At 28.1% G+C, this 17,879-nt stretch overlaps 2 protein-coding genes and 1 long non-coding RNA gene across 15 annotated transcripts in view; 1 reads left to right on the forward strand and 2 right to left on the reverse strand.

The window, feature by feature from the left end:
• LOC143144611 (uncharacterized) overlaps positions 1-1,568 on the reverse strand; it is a 3,203-nt gene extending 1,635 nt beyond the window's left edge. Inside the window, exons 1-2 of the mRNA XM_076307203.1 lie at positions 1,075-1,568; positions 590-768 (exon numbers count right to left, since the gene is read on the reverse strand). Of these exons, the coding sequence (XP_076163318.1) occupies positions 590-768; positions 1,075-1,152 (257 nt within the window). The 5' untranslated portion in view covers positions 1,153-1,568. The remainder of the gene's footprint in view (positions 1-589; positions 769-1,074) is intronic.
• The window catches only part of LOC143144613 (uncharacterized), a 25,111-nt gene extending 7,593 nt beyond the window's left edge, over positions 1-17,518 (forward strand). Inside the window, exons 2-4 of the long non-coding RNA XR_012991468.1 lie at positions 8,176-8,301; positions 8,384-8,708; positions 17,403-17,518. This is a non-coding gene — a long non-coding RNA (uncharacterized LOC143144613). The remainder of the gene's footprint in view (positions 1-8,175; positions 8,302-8,383; positions 8,709-17,402) is intronic.
• The window catches only part of LOC143144606 (popeye domain-containing protein 3), a 33,071-nt gene continuing 16,769 nt past the window's right edge, over positions 1,578-17,879 (reverse strand). For 3 of the 13 annotated variants that reach the window (XM_076307193.1, XM_076307194.1, XM_076307192.1), the window contains exon 9: positions 7,361-7,618. In XM_076307193.1, coding sequence (XP_076163308.1) covers positions 7,494-7,618 — 125 coding nt within the window. In that variant the 3' untranslated portion in view covers positions 7,361-7,493. Of the gene's footprint in view, positions 1,643-4,941; positions 6,897-7,360; positions 7,619-16,135; positions 16,925-17,879 lie in introns of those variants that run through there. The other 10 variants (XR_012991463.1, XR_012991464.1, XR_012991467.1 and 7 more) reach the window with 8 other exon arrangements.

Here is a 17,879-nt window from a genome sequence, read left to right on the forward strand (position 1 = left end):
CAATTTATCTTTCTAATAAAATTATTTTTTCCTTTCTTAAATCATAGTAGTAGTATGAAAAGCTACATGAGCTGTTATGGTGTGGATGGCGATCTACTATGAGAAAAAAATAAGGAAATTAAACAGACCAACTTGGTCAACATGAATAGAATTGAAAATTTGTATGGACTTCTCACAAGAAGCATTTATAAAAATAACAGGCAACTTTCATTGATAAATGAATTAAAAATAAGAAATTAAAGAATGTTGGAAAAACATTAAGCAAAATATTATTAAAAAATTGTGTATTAGCATATCAAATTGAATTATTTAGTTAATTAGAGTGCACTTTAAATGTACTTTAATATCAATATTTTATTTATTATTTCAAATGAATTAATTTTTTTGTCACATTTAATAAAACTCATATTTATAAACACTCTTTATAATTCATAAACTCTAAGGATACATTATTTGTGTTAAATAATATCCTGACTATAATCATAAGTACTAACTACAAAAATTAAAAAACTTTATATTGGTTAAATAGTATGGAATAAATAATAATTAGTGGACTTATCTTCTTGTGGCTGATCAAATTTATACTTACAAAGAAACTGAATTTGTTTGACACTTGTTAACTGAACACCTTTCTTCACTATTCCTATTTGTATCTGAATTTTCTGTATTCCCATATTGTCTTCGAGGTAATGGCATTGCTACTCGTTTATATAGTTCTATTAATTCAGATTGTGATAAATGTTTATAATTACTGAAGTCAATGCAACTCTATGAACAGATTAATAAAATTAGATATAAATGGTTAGAACAAATGTCTTGATAAAAAATTGATATGTTTAATGGATAAATCAAAAAAAGATAAGTTAAAATAGATATAGAATAACGTATAGCAAACAAATTTTTTGAAAATACCGATTTATCTAAAGGAGATGCAATATTTACATCTAAAAAAAAACTTTATACTTCATCAAGCATATTTGGCATTAAATAAATAATAATTTAGATCATAAAAAAATAGATGCTTCAAGAGTTCATAGAAAAAAGTTATCACTAAACATAACCTTGCTCACTCACATTTTCTAATATTTCTCGAAGCTCAGCTTCTGACAGTACTTCAGGATGAGTTAATTGAAACATTCCTAGTGTCAACATTTTGATACTTATTACACTAATTAATGAAAAATACTATATAACACCAAACGATCATCTGACAGATCGCACGTAAACACTCGTTATCGCATGTATTATTCGTTATATTATCTTTTATACGCCCAAGTAAAATCTAATATATCTTATCTATTTGCAAATATTTATGCTTGTAGATTCAATTGTAAAATTCACTTAAGTTAAATCTTATAACTTCCAAGTAAAACATAAGTTACATTCAGGTATTAAACATTTTAAACACTGAATTACAGATACCAAAATAGTGTATCTGAATCTGCGCATAAACTGTTCAAATATGTTAAAGTAAAATACGCTAAACACTTAATGTATACATTTACTGTTTACATTCAATAGGAACGCGATGGGTAACACGATTTTTGCCATCTAAGGGGAATATGATACACGCTTACTTCACACTTCCCTTTCTCCTTCTAAACACGTTTTTCGTTCTCATGCTGGTCGTGGTTGATAGCATCTGGAATTGTGTAAATAAATGTACAGTATTACTGTTTAATATTAATAAGTAATGTAATTAGTTTCTTTGCCAGAGTTCTATCCTTTGGAAAAATAAACAATTGTATACTTTATTTCAAAATTATTAGAGAAGATAGAAAAAAGTTTGTTTTTATGCAAAATTTAATTCTTTTTAAGATTTATTTGAAACTTTTTATATAATTTTTACAAATAAAAATATATCGGTATGACTAAAAAACTACAAGAAGTAATCATCATTATTCATAGACCAATTATGCTCTAAATCTAATCAGATCTTGAGAAGAGAATATCAAACTCGAGTGTAAAATTTCACCGAAATCCATTCGCCGTTTAAACGCGATCGTGTTAACAATATTTACACATTTTTTTATTGATAATCAAACATGATCAGAGAAACTTGATAAGTACTTGTAGAATGTATGTATATTATTTCAAAACGTAAATGACGGTTAATTGATCAAGTTGTTACTCAGCAATTTGGACTTTAGAAGTTTTGAGATCAAAAGAAAATGCCTCACATTCAGCTTTCTTCTTCAATCCATGAAATTGACGAAGTTACAGACACATGATTCGTACATTAAATATGTATTAGTAAGGGAAATTCAATATGACGCTGAGTAAGTCCGGATGTTTGTTCCAATAACATTGAATCGTGATACTTTCGCTGGCATTTATACTTCGGATAGCTCTGGGGAGTTGAAAAAGAAGACGAATATGAGCCTTCTCGTTCTTGAAACATCTGAAGTCCGAATTACCAGTAAGCAAAATACGATCGTAACGTTGACGTCACTCGTATACGTTTGTAAATTGTAGATTCAAATACTATTGAGAGAATATTATTTCAAATAACTAGTTAGTTTAATTTACGGTTATTTCATTTTTTAAATAAATACTATTTCGCTAGCTTATTCGATAAAATAATTTTGCAAATATTGATTGCAAATAAATTTTAATAAATGAACAAATTAATTACTTTATGAATTTACAAATGTTAATAAACAGAGGAGTGTATGAATGTTTAAATTCATTATCTACTAAAGAATAATTATTTAAGTAAATATTTATTTTAAATTCTGTTAATGATAGTAATAAAAGTATAACAGAAGAATAATGCGCAAAAAGATTTCTGACTCTTGTTGAAAAGAAATACATTTATATAAAATAATTTCATTATTTGAAAAAAGTTGTTGAAATAAAAAATTGAAATGTTATTTTAAATAACGATTTCTTATTTTCATGTAAAATAAAATTGCTGTGCATTCATCTGTGTTTGTAGAAGTGATTGTGTTTTTCTAGGATATCCCTGTTGTAGATCATTATTTTAGATGGAATTTCCCATATACGATTGGTTATTATTTTTCTGGAGTACAAATCTATATCAAATAAAATACAAGAGATTATTAGTTTTGAATAGGATTTTTAAAGAAATATTACATATAAAAGTTATGTAACTTGCTTGGATAAGTACAAATTAAGAAATAAATCAATTTAAAAATGTTCGTTATTATGACATTTTAATGGTAAGCAGAAAATATTATTTATATTTGAAAAATTTTTTGCCGTAATTTATGATTAATAATAATTAAAATATTTTAGTACCACTTATACACTCCGAAACAGAATTAAAGGAATACCTTAAATCGCTCGTAATTTTCTATAAAATTATTTTTTTATTTTTATTGAGCGAGTTTCCTGGCGATGCTTTTCCAAGTTGGACTTTACATATGTATAGAAAAATGGTGGTACCTATTGGACGGTACTATCGATTTTAATTATGCGTAAATATTTAGATACTTATCCATGGCATTAACGCGAGTAACGTCTATAGAATCCAATGCTATTTAACAAATTCATTCTAGACAAAAAATTTTTTATAAAAGGGGAGAAATAAAGCGTAAAAAATTCGCGTATTGCCTCTTCCTTACAATTTAACGACAATTTATATTCATTCAAAGTTAACTATAATATTTAAAGTGTTCCTGGAATTCAATGACATTTTTGCCAAGTGATCAAATATTTTTATTGTACTTTATTTTAATGTCAGACTTCAAATTTCATTTCCCTAACATATTTTTATTAATTTTGATAAATTGTATACACGAATTAGAGGCTATTTATTGATATTTTAAAAGTTTTCCATTTCCTTGAAGGGGCCAGATAAGAATCTTCAAAAAATTTCAAAATTCATAATTATATTGTTAAGTAATAATCATTCACGTATCTTTTGTGAACTAAATTTTTAAAAAATTTTAGGTCCCTAGTTATTTTACGTATGATAGGTAACAGAATAAATATAAAAACAAATAAATATTATAACTGATTATTGCATTTACATTCTTATATTTTTATATATGCTTTACAAAAAAATGTTTAACAGTTTCTCGACGTGTATACATGAATTATAATAAACCATTTATATCTATAAATATAAACATACAAAATTAAATTAAAAAAATTAATTTAAAATTAATTGCATGCTTTACTTGTAAAAAGCAGCTATAATTCTATTTGTTCCATATTTTTTCAATTTTTCGCACAAGGAATTTATTTTCATCTAAATAACTTGTACATAAAAGTTTGTATAAATTAACAATTGTTATACTTATATATTACGTAGCAATACACATTCATCAATATCAGATTAAAAAACAAAGTTTTCATACTGTAAAGATATCCATAGTATGGTAAAATAAAATAAAATCAAGTAATTAGGCTAAACTTGTATAGGTAACAAGGAAAAGGATATATAGATATAAGGAATAATTTGTATATATTTTTTCTAAAACTAACTTTCTTTATTCCTTTCATCATTAAATTTTTCGTTATTGTATTCAATGTGATTTAAATTTTTTTCCACTTCATTCATATCTCTTTGTATTACCTAACTATATACTAAAAAGACACCACATATAATCATAACAATGACAAACAATAAACAACAAAGATGAGTAACGAATAATTTACATTCATTAAACAAACCATTTACACTTCTCATACATGCGTGAATAGTAAAATAAATAACAGTAAAATAAAATCACATGGTTATTATCTTTCTCGATTTAGCACTGTACAGAAAAATAGTCCGATTGTAGAAAATAAATCAACATGTTTTGTAATTAAACAAAATAGTTTGTCAGAATGTACTTTACAAACATGGTAGAATAATTATTATCCAACTTTTAAATTATATATAATATTTGGAATAGAATATGCTCAGAACTATAATTTTACATATAAAAAGTTTTCTTAATAGTATGTATTACAACCTTAACTGGGCATGAATTTGATAATTAGCAACATTTAAAGTTTTTTAATGCATTTTAATAAAGACTAGACAAAAAACTGTTTTCAAAGAGTTTCTTTATTCCTTTATTTTATTTTCCTAAAACTGTATCCAATCATCAAAACCTGAGATTTTTGTTTTAAATTTCAGCACGTAATACTTTCACTATTTTGATTCAAAATAATTTTAAAATTGTTTTTTTTTTCTCTAAAGTAAATGAAAAATTGTCTTACAAATATTGCACACAAGTAATGAAACATTCATCTCTCTGTGCGCATTGATTTCTTTTTGCTTGTATCACTTAATATTATAATAATTAATTCTAATCATAATTACCATTGGTAAGTAAATTATAATCAATACTAATATTGTTTTCCAAATAAAGGAATGACGAACGTGATTATATTATTGTAACGAGTTCCAATAATTTTATCGTTAAAAGTTATATGCATTTTTATTTCTCTATCGGCAATGTATATCAATATAAATATTCCATCAATGTAGCTTACGTTACAATTTTATTATCATCCAGCGCTTTTTGGCGTAACTTCCTGTTTCATTCTCTATTCTGAACGCCATTGTGTAACGGTATTATGAAATATCATTGTGATCCGCGCGATAATCCTTAAAAATAGTTTTGATGGCGGAAACAACAAGTTGCCGGCGGAAACTACAAGTGAGATGGAGATATTGTGCGTCAACCCAGAGTTTTTCACTAATAAAAAACGGGAGTAAAATGATTCGAATACGATGAAATTCAATGACCATAATGAGAATTATACAAAAATCAAAATACAAATCAATGAACAAGGATAACAGAAGTAATGCATAAAGTGAGAAAGACAAGATAAATTAAATCTTTCGTAGGGAAAGCTACTCTTTAAGGACCATAACGTTAAATAGGCAGAAACAATCTGATGCACATACATGATTGAAATGGTGCACATAAAACTGTGATCACATTTATTATTATAGTTTCGATTTTTTAATAAAAATTTTTTAAACGAAACTACGTATCACCGAAACTTTCATCCGAGAATAAAGCACGCCATGCCGTTTTATACATCTCAGTATACAATTGTAATTTGCCTAAATATATAAGCTATTAAATTTTAATAAAAAACGAAGATTCAATGATAAACATAATACGATGAAAAATACAAGGAAAGGATTGTGCTATCTAAGCTAAAGAAGGTAAAAGAAGTCATCATTTGGCTGATTAAAACATACGAGTTTCCGGCGGCAATTTTCTTAAAAGATATTGAATGAATATGTAAATTAGTGTACAATAATATTGTATATACCTTTTCTTAAAAAATGAATAAATGAAATGCAAGTAAAAAGGCACTATATCTGGGTTTAGGAAACAATCAGGTATTTAGGCCTCTAATTTTTTTTCTTTACCATACACTTCCAGTAAATCACAGATCTTTTTCGGTAAAGAAGTTACGCCGCTGCGATTGAACAACTTCCATTCTATTACACATGTAAAGTCTTGTTCGTTTGGTACTAAACATATGCACGTTAAGAGGGAAATCATTGTAAATTAGAAACAGCCACTCTCTTAAATCAGTTTCGGTGGTATTCAACAGTACATTGGAAGCATAAAGTAATATTTTAGTCATATGTCATTTTAAAACTAGGATGAAACCATTATGCTATAAACGATGAAATGTTTTTTTTCCATTATTAATAATACTTGACTAGTTGTGGGGAAAATTATTAATTGGCAAGAGAATGTTTAATTGTTCCACGCATAGCACATACCATGCCATGTTTTCAATGATGTTGAATACATTTCATCGTTATTTCACTTTATGTAAAAAGACCGATGTTACTTTATATTGACTGCCGAGGATGACATTCATCTAACAATCATTTCATTAAACAGGTGTTTCGTGATCAGTCTCTTCAATTCTTCCCAATCTCCATGCATTTGGATCTCCTGCTGCTGTAACGTAACAATGTAAAAAATTTTTCATTTATTTTATTTAATGTATACAAAAATACTTGAAATAATGATAGATCTGTAATGTGTAAACTGTGTTTATATACAACTGTAACAATGTACTTTTTCGCAATATAAATGTATAAAATATGTAAGTTAAAGAAAACTCAAAATTTTGATCAAAATCAACAATAACAAATGGAAGAAAATAATATAAATATGCATAAAAACAATGAATTACTATCAGAAATTGTACTTAATAAATATTTCAGCTTACATTGTTTATGATACTATAATTTTTGTGAATCCAGCATGAATTAATATATTTCAAGCATAATATTAAACGAACTGTTCCACTTTATAGAGTCTGATAGTAACAGTTTAATAGAATCACTGATATTGCTAACACAAATAAATTATAAAACAAAAGTACATAGGCACAAAGGCAACTCACCTGAATACAATAACCAGAAGAAAATAACAAATGAAGTTACCGATGATATTTGTATAACATATGGATATCCATTGTAGAAATATAATACATACATATCACGTACAAATTTGTGCTAAGGTAATTGCACAGCCTGTGACACAGGGATATTATAAGGAAGACTGAACATTGTTGTGTTGCACAGGATCTAAGGGAAGTGTACGTAGGTGATTGATATGATGCAAAGTGTTGTTCAGCACTTCTTGACTCGTGTACAGCAGCGGCATTCTTTCTTCTATTTAAAGCAAAATCAAAATTGATGCACAATTAAAAAGAGTATATGTTGTAACAAATTTATAAACTTATATAATTAGTATCATTACTAACTTGCAGGCACATGCAATAATCGTCGTGCAAATAGCAATTCTAAAATACAATTTTTATATACTTTCCAAATAATTGCATTCTGTTACTTAATTATTTATATTTTATATAAATGTCAATTGATCTTATAATTATTATTTTTCTGTATTTTAGTTATAGTAGTTTAAAATATAATAATTGTTTACACATTAATCATGTAATATAACAATCTCAACTGTTAACACTGAATCCAAAACTAACTGTACACTAATTGTAAGCTCTGTGTGAAATCAATAGTTATGTGAAACTAATATTATATTTCTTTCATACAGTTCTACTTTTAATTAATCGATTTTAGCATAAATAAAATTTAATTATGATTAATGAAGTTTATGCATAACAGAGAATTTGATTTAAAATTACGTAGACTATAGTATGTTGTTACAAGTATAATATTGTTAATTAATAAGTATTGTTTTTTGTTAACAGTATGTATGTTTTTTCAAATGTAATTGCTACATTATCACCAGACAATTGTTTAATATCTTTTGCAATGAATTTGAATTAAATAAAAACTCAAAAACAGCTTACTTTTCATGCAAAACAAGTAATTACGTAAGTAACACAGTTATATGGATATAATACAACGTATTAAAATAATCTATCAAACATACAGAATATCCCTTTGTAATTACAGGAATAACGTTGAAATTATTAACAATGCTAGAAAATATTTCGGATAAAAACTGAAGGATATTGAGGAAGACATTATATGTAATGTCAAATGGTTGTAACTTCTTTATAAATGAAGATGTTTGGAGCATTTATAGGTGAAGGACACCAAAGATTATGCTGTTGGTAGTTGCCGATTTCTACCCCCCCCCCTCTAAAAAAAATTGTGCAAATATGACCACCGTGGGGGTTTTAATAGGTCAGTTCCGCACTCCACATCTCCGAGTGCGGGAAATTCACTTCAAGGAATCAAGGTAGTCTTTGGAAGATTTCCCCCACTTAAAAGAAAGGTGGGCATTTATAGGTTGTTGTCATTTTTTTAAACGAATTTATGTATTTTTTTTATGTATTATTATAACTTTAGGAAAAACAAAAATAATGTCTTACATTAGTTAAGCTCATTTTGTAAAATAATACAGCACATTCCAAATAAGTAAAAAAATAGTAACAAAGTGGCTATTCGTAACACTTCGGGTTTTACATTATGATAAGGTGGTAACTCTGAGTGTAATACAGGGTTTGGTAAGATAACCATGTCGAGTATACTCATTGCGAACGAAAACGTTCGTATAAACTGGTTCTGATTCTCATAACAGTTACAAAGAACAAAAATAATACTTTAACTGTTACGAGTGAAAGAAAAAGTCAGTTGTATGTCGGCTTTTTTTGCTTCTAAAATGGTTTTACATTGGTTCTGAAGCAGTTCTATATATTGGTTTAATACTGTTTCGTTGCACATTGAACCGATTTGAGAACAGCAATAAATTTTTACAGGATAAATATGCTAGTAGTTGGCCATTTGAGCCATCATGAAAATTCAACCTATATGTGATTATTGTTAATAAATCACCTTCTAAACATTTTATATACGGCTGTATTCTTTAAAGTACGCATTTCAAAAATATCTTGTAGTTTATATTTAATAATATATTAATTTATAGTCGCAATGTACAAAAATATGCAGAAATATCATTTTCGCCAGTAGTCAGCCTATCAAATTCTAAATTCAGTCTTACCCGTGTCAGTAGCCATCTGTTATAAGTAGCATAAGTATTTAGGTAATTAAAACAACTAAATTAGTAAATAAATGAACAGAACTGTTTATTTATATTTATTGCATAATGCACTAATGCATTAATTTATAAAAACAAAACAATTTTCTTTCTATGCATGTAATAGAAAATAAGACTAAAAAACTTACTTTAATAACACTTATAGTACTTTAACAAATGAACACAATAAACAAATTAATGGTTTATTTTGGAAGAGGCTGATTACTGGCTAAGGGCTGACTCAGGGTGGTATATTTATCTTAGTTTGGTTCTATTTCTCACTATTCTCACTCTTATACTTCGTGTAATAGCTGCTCCCATATAATCGAAAACATTTTTCCACTTGTAACAGTTAAACATTTTGGTTTAACTATTTCAGTCAGAACCTCTATACAATAGTTATTAACAATTATATATGGAAACTTTTCATCCCCTGGAAATAACTTCTGTTGACTTTCGACTGCCATTGAAGTCTATTTGTCTGTCTCTTTCACTTCTTAATTTGCTTTTTTATTTTCAAATGGTCTAGATGACCTTTCCACGCTTTTCAACGAAGTAAGTTCAAATTTCGTAAAATTCAATCTCAATTATTTGCAATTAAAAATAAAAAATAAATTTTCCGATACTTTACACCGACTTTAGTATGGGTCAATATTTTTGTATTATTTTTAAGTCTAAATAGTAAATTGAAATTCTTATTTTTTATTTATTTTGTTTATTTCCGCTTTCGCTATTTTTCCAAGAATTTAATAATTTCAATATTAATTATTCATTTAGATGCATTGAACTTCGATATAGAAGTGATTCTTTCGTGTTTGAAACCATAATCACATCAACTTTCCTTCATATTTAAGACAGAGACGAGTCTACCGACTTGTATTCTTTGTCTAAACCAAACATCCGGGTAGAGCAAATGTGGATGCAAATAAGACAGTAGAAAATTTACTTCTCAACGGTCCTGGTAGATTAGTTTACGTGACAATTAATACAGTATTGTCTCATTATAGGTCGTCATTCGTGTTTCGATGTAAATAAATAGTTTTATTTACAATAGATAATATTATACATTTATCGCTTCCACTACTTTTATAGTTGCCATGACAAGTGCAACAAACTGCGAGTGAGCGAGGGTACATGATGGTGGCAAACTATAAACTTCGTTCGAGTTTTTGGTGGCTTTGATAACTAATTTTATATTGGGACGATTTTTAAATTTCGTTAATCAGCTCCTACTGGTATCGAATGAAAACGATATTCCAATTTCATTTTCTATTTCCAATGCTTTTTCTTGTAATAATAAATCTGTGAGTGGATTTCTCATTGTTCGCTGTTCTAAAAACCACGACTGAAGACGGGTTTCCAAATTCTTAAAACTGCATATCCTTCTGTTTTTTAATTTTAATTCACGAATTTCTTTAGCTGTATAATTTCTTAATTTATATTCCTCACGTTCAATGTGCCAAACATAATATTTTTACAATTTAAATAACCTTTCCTTAAAAAAAAAAAAAACCGATATTTATTTATCGAACTGAACAGAACTGCAAAATAGAGGTTTGATTCGCTGTAAGTTGTACCTGTTACCCAAATAGACGACTTATAAAGAGACAGTACTACATATTGCTTCACGAACATGAGTGTTTGTGACGAGCTTTATGTAGGCCCATTTCGCTGTGTTTTGCCGTCTCATCAAAGGATTTTGCATGTCAAAATTACGTGAAATCCAAAATCGAACTTCACATTTGTGTACAATGTTGTCGGTTATAGTTTAGGCATTGCAATCGTAATCCAGAACAAATTCAGTTCCTAAGGGGCTATTCTCGTTTGATAAAATGTTTATATTATTATATTAATTAATATATTGACTAGAATAAATTGAAGATGCCGTTCTAATGGCTTATAATACACCAAATTTTTAGTTATTTTCTGACTGCAGTATTTATTCGTTGAGAGCTCGGTTTGACTTAACACCTAGTCTAAAAAAGCAAGAGTGTGTTAGAGGGGCTGACAGTGAATGAAGAAGAATACGAACTATGAGAAGCATTGATATTATCTCAAGCTTCGTTTTACCAGAAATCCGATACAGCATTTACGCGATAAATGTGAAAGCTTGGGATTAAAATTCAATTCATAAAGGATCGTTTATGAAACTCTACACCTCTGTCAGCATTTCGTCGACAGCGACGACCATAGAAAAGGACAGGAAGTAAAAGAAAAAGAGGAACGAGCATCGAGACAGTCATCGAAGTTTAAACGCTACGTGGTCGCTTACAACATTAAAACAATCACATTTTTTAAATTATTGTTGTTTTCTTCACGAAACCTTTATCAACATATTTTTAAGATCTTCCTAATTAAAATGAGACTAAACGACATTTACTCACTTAGCAAGTGATATTAACTCAATATTTTTTCACTTACTAAATAAGTCTCTCTTCTATTTATACTCATTGAAGTCATGTAACGCGATCAAATATGGCTGGAAATCTGTAAAACCTGGTTTCTTTCGCATTTGCTGTTTAATAAATAAATATTCATGATCTAAACTATATTGTACTTGGTCTCATTTTAATCAAGAAAATTCAACAATTATGTCAATAACATGCAATTTTCATTAACAAGAAAATCACTAAGTTATTCACAACAAAAAATCAATAATAAAAAAAGTTCATCATTGCATTAGTATTATTTCACCAACACAATCATTTATCTTATTGGCCAGTATTATATTATAGTCAACTGACAACGTCCTGAAGTGTCACATTAATGATTTAACTGATTCTAAAGGAGACCCGCCCTAGTAGAGGGAGTAAACCTTCCACACTTATCGTGGATCTCAGTTTCACACTTATCGCGACAACACTGTACTCTGTTTTCAGTATGCAAGTTTATCTTGTATCGTTCTTCGCTCACTTTCAATCCTCCTGACCTTATCATTTTATCTCACTTTTACCTTCTTCAAGAAAAAAGCGAGAAACGATTGCTCTATAAGGGTAAAGAACGAATGTGGCAATCGCTTTTGAAACGATACTACGTAAAAATTGTAGTAGTCATGTAGAGTTATAAAAGCCTCATAAGTTTCTTCAGAATGAACCTTTGTTTTTGAGATACTCTGTAGTGGAAATGGATATGAATAAAATTTAGACAAAGTTGTTCTATTATTTATTTATATTTTATACATTATATATCTTTATGGTACATAGATTATTTAGCGAATAATTAAAATTAATATTTACATTTTCAATGAAATAAGATATACTTAAAGAAAAAGTTAGCTAATTTTCAAGGGACAAAAATAGACGGACAGGTAATAAAATATATTGTAATAATTATCAAATTAATATTTAGTACGTCCACCCTTTGCTTTGTTTTAATAATGAACGATAATAATTTGTAAACGTGTGGGATACTATTTATCCGATTTTCAATGTAATTTTTATCGATATTTTTAAATGCTAATTGCAAATTTTTTAAACAGTCGTTCTTGCTTTTTCTGTTTTTCCAATAGCACTTTCGAGTTTAATGTGCTCCATAAGTTTTTTATTGGATTCAAGACCGGATTTTGTGCGAGCCACTCCAACAATTTAATATTTGAATCCTCAAAAAGTTTCTTTGTCTTTTTAGTAGTGTGATTTGGGTCGTTCTTCTGCTTCAAAATAAATTATTCTTCGAGAACCATTTTTAAAACTGCCGCTTCTAAATTTTTGTTTATTTTTTCAATATACTTGTCAGCATTCATTATTCATTATCCAAATTTGGCAATTGATGTAATAAACGGTTTTTAAACGTTTCATTTTCTTTTTTTCATACATAATGCTTTTTTTCAATTGTTGCAATTTAACATTTTGCTTTCGCCACTCCATATTATTTTTCTTCAGAATGATATTGGCATATGTACATATTTTTTAGCAAAAGCTAAATGTTTCTTTATATTAGTTTGATTAATGTGTAGCTTACATTTGGCTTTACGATATCTTAATCCTGTTTTCTGCAATTTACGTTGTACTATTTGACACATTTAATTCTAACAGTTTTGCAATATATCGCAATGCGATTCTTGGATTTTGTCGACATTTACGAATAATTCGACCATCTTTCCTCGCAATAGTACAATGTTTACGCTCACGGTCTCTTAAATTTTCAACGACTTCGTGTTCTAATTATTTTTTATATAGTTTTTCTACCGTACTTTTGCAAACACCGAACTTTTTAGCTATTGCACGGTAACTTAATTAATTGCGGCAGTCCGATATAATCAAGTAACTCAAGAATTTGAGTTGAAATTTCTGTTTTTAGTGACATTCTGATATTTCCTAACAAATAATGCGTCCTATACAAAGTCTAAACAACTAAATACTTAATTTGACACCACAGCGTAAACGTGGGAACAACGTTTCGCATTTGTTTACATTGTTCGTCTTGGAGTAACGACTTAAACGAGTGTCCACTTATTTTTGTCCCATGAAAATCAGCTAGCTTTTTCTTTAAGTATATTTTATTTCAACACATGTAAATATTAAGTTCAATCATTTGCTAAATAATCTATGTACCATAAAGATATATAATATATAAAATTTAAATACATAATAATAGAACTACTTTAAGTAAATTTAATTTATATCCATTTTCACTATCCGACCACTCAATATTGTCCGTAATTGTACCTATTAATTCAGTTACATAAGACATGCAATCAAAAAGATGCCATGGTTATAATGTTCGAATACCTGCTTATAACACTGTCAGTCCTGGATTTCGAATCCTGTAGGCGTATGAAATTTGTTCTTTTTCTTTCTTTCGTAGTGTTACTCTTTTTCTAATCTTCTCTCTCTTTTTTTTTTATCAATCTTTATCGTGGAAATATGCTAAATGTATATTATGTTTTGTATATTATCTTACACAAATTTTAAGGTTGAAAATACATTTATAACATAACATATTATTCTAATAGTCTCTTTCACGTGTGGTTTTATATTTATGTACTGGAAAAATATTTTTCTGTGCGAATACTTCATACCGAATGTGTCAACGCCGGCGATTATCAAGCGGAGTTAAAGCAATAATTATAGTAATAATCACATTTTACCGTAAGTATAGTCTTATACACGTTTGTCGTAAGTTTTTATAGCCATTTTGGTGCCTGTTTTATATTTTTGTATGTTCTATGTATTCTATACAATACTTGAAATGATATACATTAAGTAACTGTCGCTTAAAATCGTACACCTAGCGATTCAGCCGACTTTTGTTTGTAAATCTTGAAATTTGCGGTAAATGACTAAAACACACACACACACACACACACACAGAGTTTAATTCTTCTTTATTTATGTATTACAAAAGTAGAATCAAATTTTCAGTAATTGCTAATATAACAAATGAAAATTATCGTTACGTATGGAACTGAACAGTCAGTAAATATCGTACACTGTTGTTAACACTGTAAAATTGATGAATCCCCGATCTTCTTTTGTTTAACAATGCATGAAAACTATGAGAATATAACTTTGTTTGTTGTTCTCAGTGTGTTTTAAGCCTTGTGTGATCTATTTTACGATAATTAAACAAAAATGCAACAAACAACATTAGTCGAACGTAAATTGATAATTCATCATTATAATAATGGAAAAAGTTATAATGAAATTAGTGAAATAAATAATAGGAGTAGAAGTACAGTTCAATCCATTATAAAACGTTATAAGAAACAGAACCGTATAGTGAATAAAGTCAGACATAGATCGGATAAAAAGCTTAATGCTACAAGTGAGCGATGGATTATCTGTAAAATTAAAAAATATTCGACGATCAGTGCTCCCAAATTGACATCAAAAGCTAAACAATATTTGAATATTACAGTGAGCGAACCCACAATCCGAAGAGTTCTAAGACAAAACAATTATTACAACAGAGTTGCCTGAAAAAAACTATTAATAATGTTGGTGAATAAAAAGAAGAGATGCGAGTTTGCAAGGAAGTACTTAAAAGAGGATTTTAATTTTTGGAAGGTCGTAATTTTTATGGATAAGTCAAAATTTAATATTTTTGGATCGGAGAAAAATTGTGTGGCAAAAATCGAATACATAGATAAATATTAAACATCTTTAGCCAACGGTCGAATTTGGCGGTGGATCACAAATGGTATGGAGCTGTATGTTCGGATCCAGTGTTAAAAATTTAGTATTTATAGACAGTATAATAGACAAATGGATCTATTTAAACATATTAAAAAATAATATAAAACAAAATGCTGAAGATATGGAAATTTTAAATAATTTAAAATTGTATGTCAACAATGATCCAAAGCACAACTCTTACGTAGCTAGGAGTTGGTTATTGTACAATTGCCCAAAAGTTCTAGGAACTCCTCCTTAATCACTCGATATTACTGTTATTGAACATTTTTGGGACGAATTTAAAAGAAAAATAAGGTTGCATAATATTACAAGTAAAGAAACACTTAGCACAGAATTACAAAAATGGTAAAAAGTAACGCTAGAATTTTGCGAAAATTTGGTTAAATCTATGCCTCGACGTGTTGAATGAGTTAAAAATGCACGAAGATACCTTACAAAATATTAACGTAAGCTATAATATATTAATTATAACAAAAATATGTACTGTACGATTTTTACTGACAGGGTAGTTTCACACGTAACGACAAATTTCGTTTGTTAGATTAACAATTACTGAAGATTTTGTTTAATTTTTCTTATGTACTAAATAAAGAAGCATTAAATTATTTGTTTATGCGTATGTTTTAATCATTTACTGCAAATTTTATGATTTACAAATAAAACTCGCCTGAATTGCTACGTGTACGATTTTAAGTCACAGTATCTCGTAAAAGCATATGAAACATAAAGTGTTCGTGCATCACGTGTATTTTAAGAATGCCATAGTTTTGTATTTGCAATTTGATAGATTCTATGGAAGACATATTTGATTTACATAGTTAAATATGAGTATATCGTTATTTGTCGTTAATCCCACATCATAACACGCACACAATAGCTAAAACGAAATATTGGTGCTCATATGTATTTGATTATGAAGCAAAGAATGGATGCGTAATGCAACTTGTCTCTGCCTAAGTTTCTGGTTATTTTCTAATAAGTATGTATATAATATTGTAATTTCTTAATAAATATTTTGATGTACCGATTGAAATACATATCGCAAAGTTGTACTAACGGTGTATACTTCAATGTTATTTCATTAAGGGAGTATAATACTTGTTTAGAATGCAATTTTTTCGTCCTTTTTCGGAATTTAAAAACAAAAAATGTATAAACCTTTCTGTGGATGGATTTTGGCACACGTATTTACTAACATTTAAATTATACAAAATTATTTTTTTAAACCAAAAATAATAAAAATTACATGAACTATGTTTGGCTAAAAAAGTGTATTGTAAAGAAAAATATCTTACTGGTGTGCAAGACCATTCCTTCAATCTGAAACAAACAAACAAAATGGCATCTTGTTCTGTATAAATATAACTATGGTATGAATCATCAGAAATGAAATGTCTTGATAATTAAAGAAATGGCGACACTTTAAAGTTTAAATATCGATTTTTTTTTGTTTTTTGAGACTATAACGTGTTAAAAAAATATAAAAGAATAAACATTTGTTAAAAACCATAGTTCATCCGATAACGGCACGTTTGTTCAAGTTTCTGTGCAAATTTGAAGTTAATCGATGAAGTATACCTGTTCAAGAAATGAGATTTGAGGAAAACGCGTTTTTACTTATCAGTCTGTTACAACTGTCAGTTGTGCTCTTTAAACGTCTGCGACTTTGTAAATATTACGAATTGAATTTGAAAATATTGCCATTTTTTAATTATCAATTTTCTTCTGCTCTTCTAGTATCTGCTGTGGACAAATCTATCTTAATTAAGAATCTTTTTTGTTTTTTTTTTTGTTTTAGACAAACAGGACGTCTGACTTCATGGAAACCATAAGAACATTTTTTCGGTATGTGATTGCGTACGAAGCTCTGTACTACCATTAATTTTGGCTATTCCTCGATGCAGAAATTTGTAAATATTATCGAAAGAATAACAAATATATATGAAAAATGCCGATGCAGAAAGTTGCATAGTTCATTTATAGAAAAATATCAAAAAAAAATCAGGAAAACGCGTTTTATAGTAGAAGACCCCCTTAAGGAACTTATGCCTTAAAACTACTAGATTAGAAATTATTGAAATTTAAAGTTTCCTTAGTCAATTTATTCATCGAAATTAATTTATATGTAATAGCTGTGATTGAAGACTAGCGCTATAATAAATGTTCAAATAATCCACCATTGTATTCTAAATACTTTCTCTATATCTGTTTTAGATAATTCAAGACACAAATTAAATGTCCTTCGATCATTTTTAACATTTCTTCTAAACTATGT

This window comes from Ptiloglossa arizonensis, chromosome 3 (assembly GCF_051014685.1).
Source record: "Ptiloglossa arizonensis isolate GNS036 chromosome 3, iyPtiAriz1_principal, whole genome shotgun sequence".
Taxonomy (NCBI): domain Eukaryota; kingdom Metazoa; phylum Arthropoda; class Insecta; order Hymenoptera; family Colletidae; genus Ptiloglossa; species Ptiloglossa arizonensis.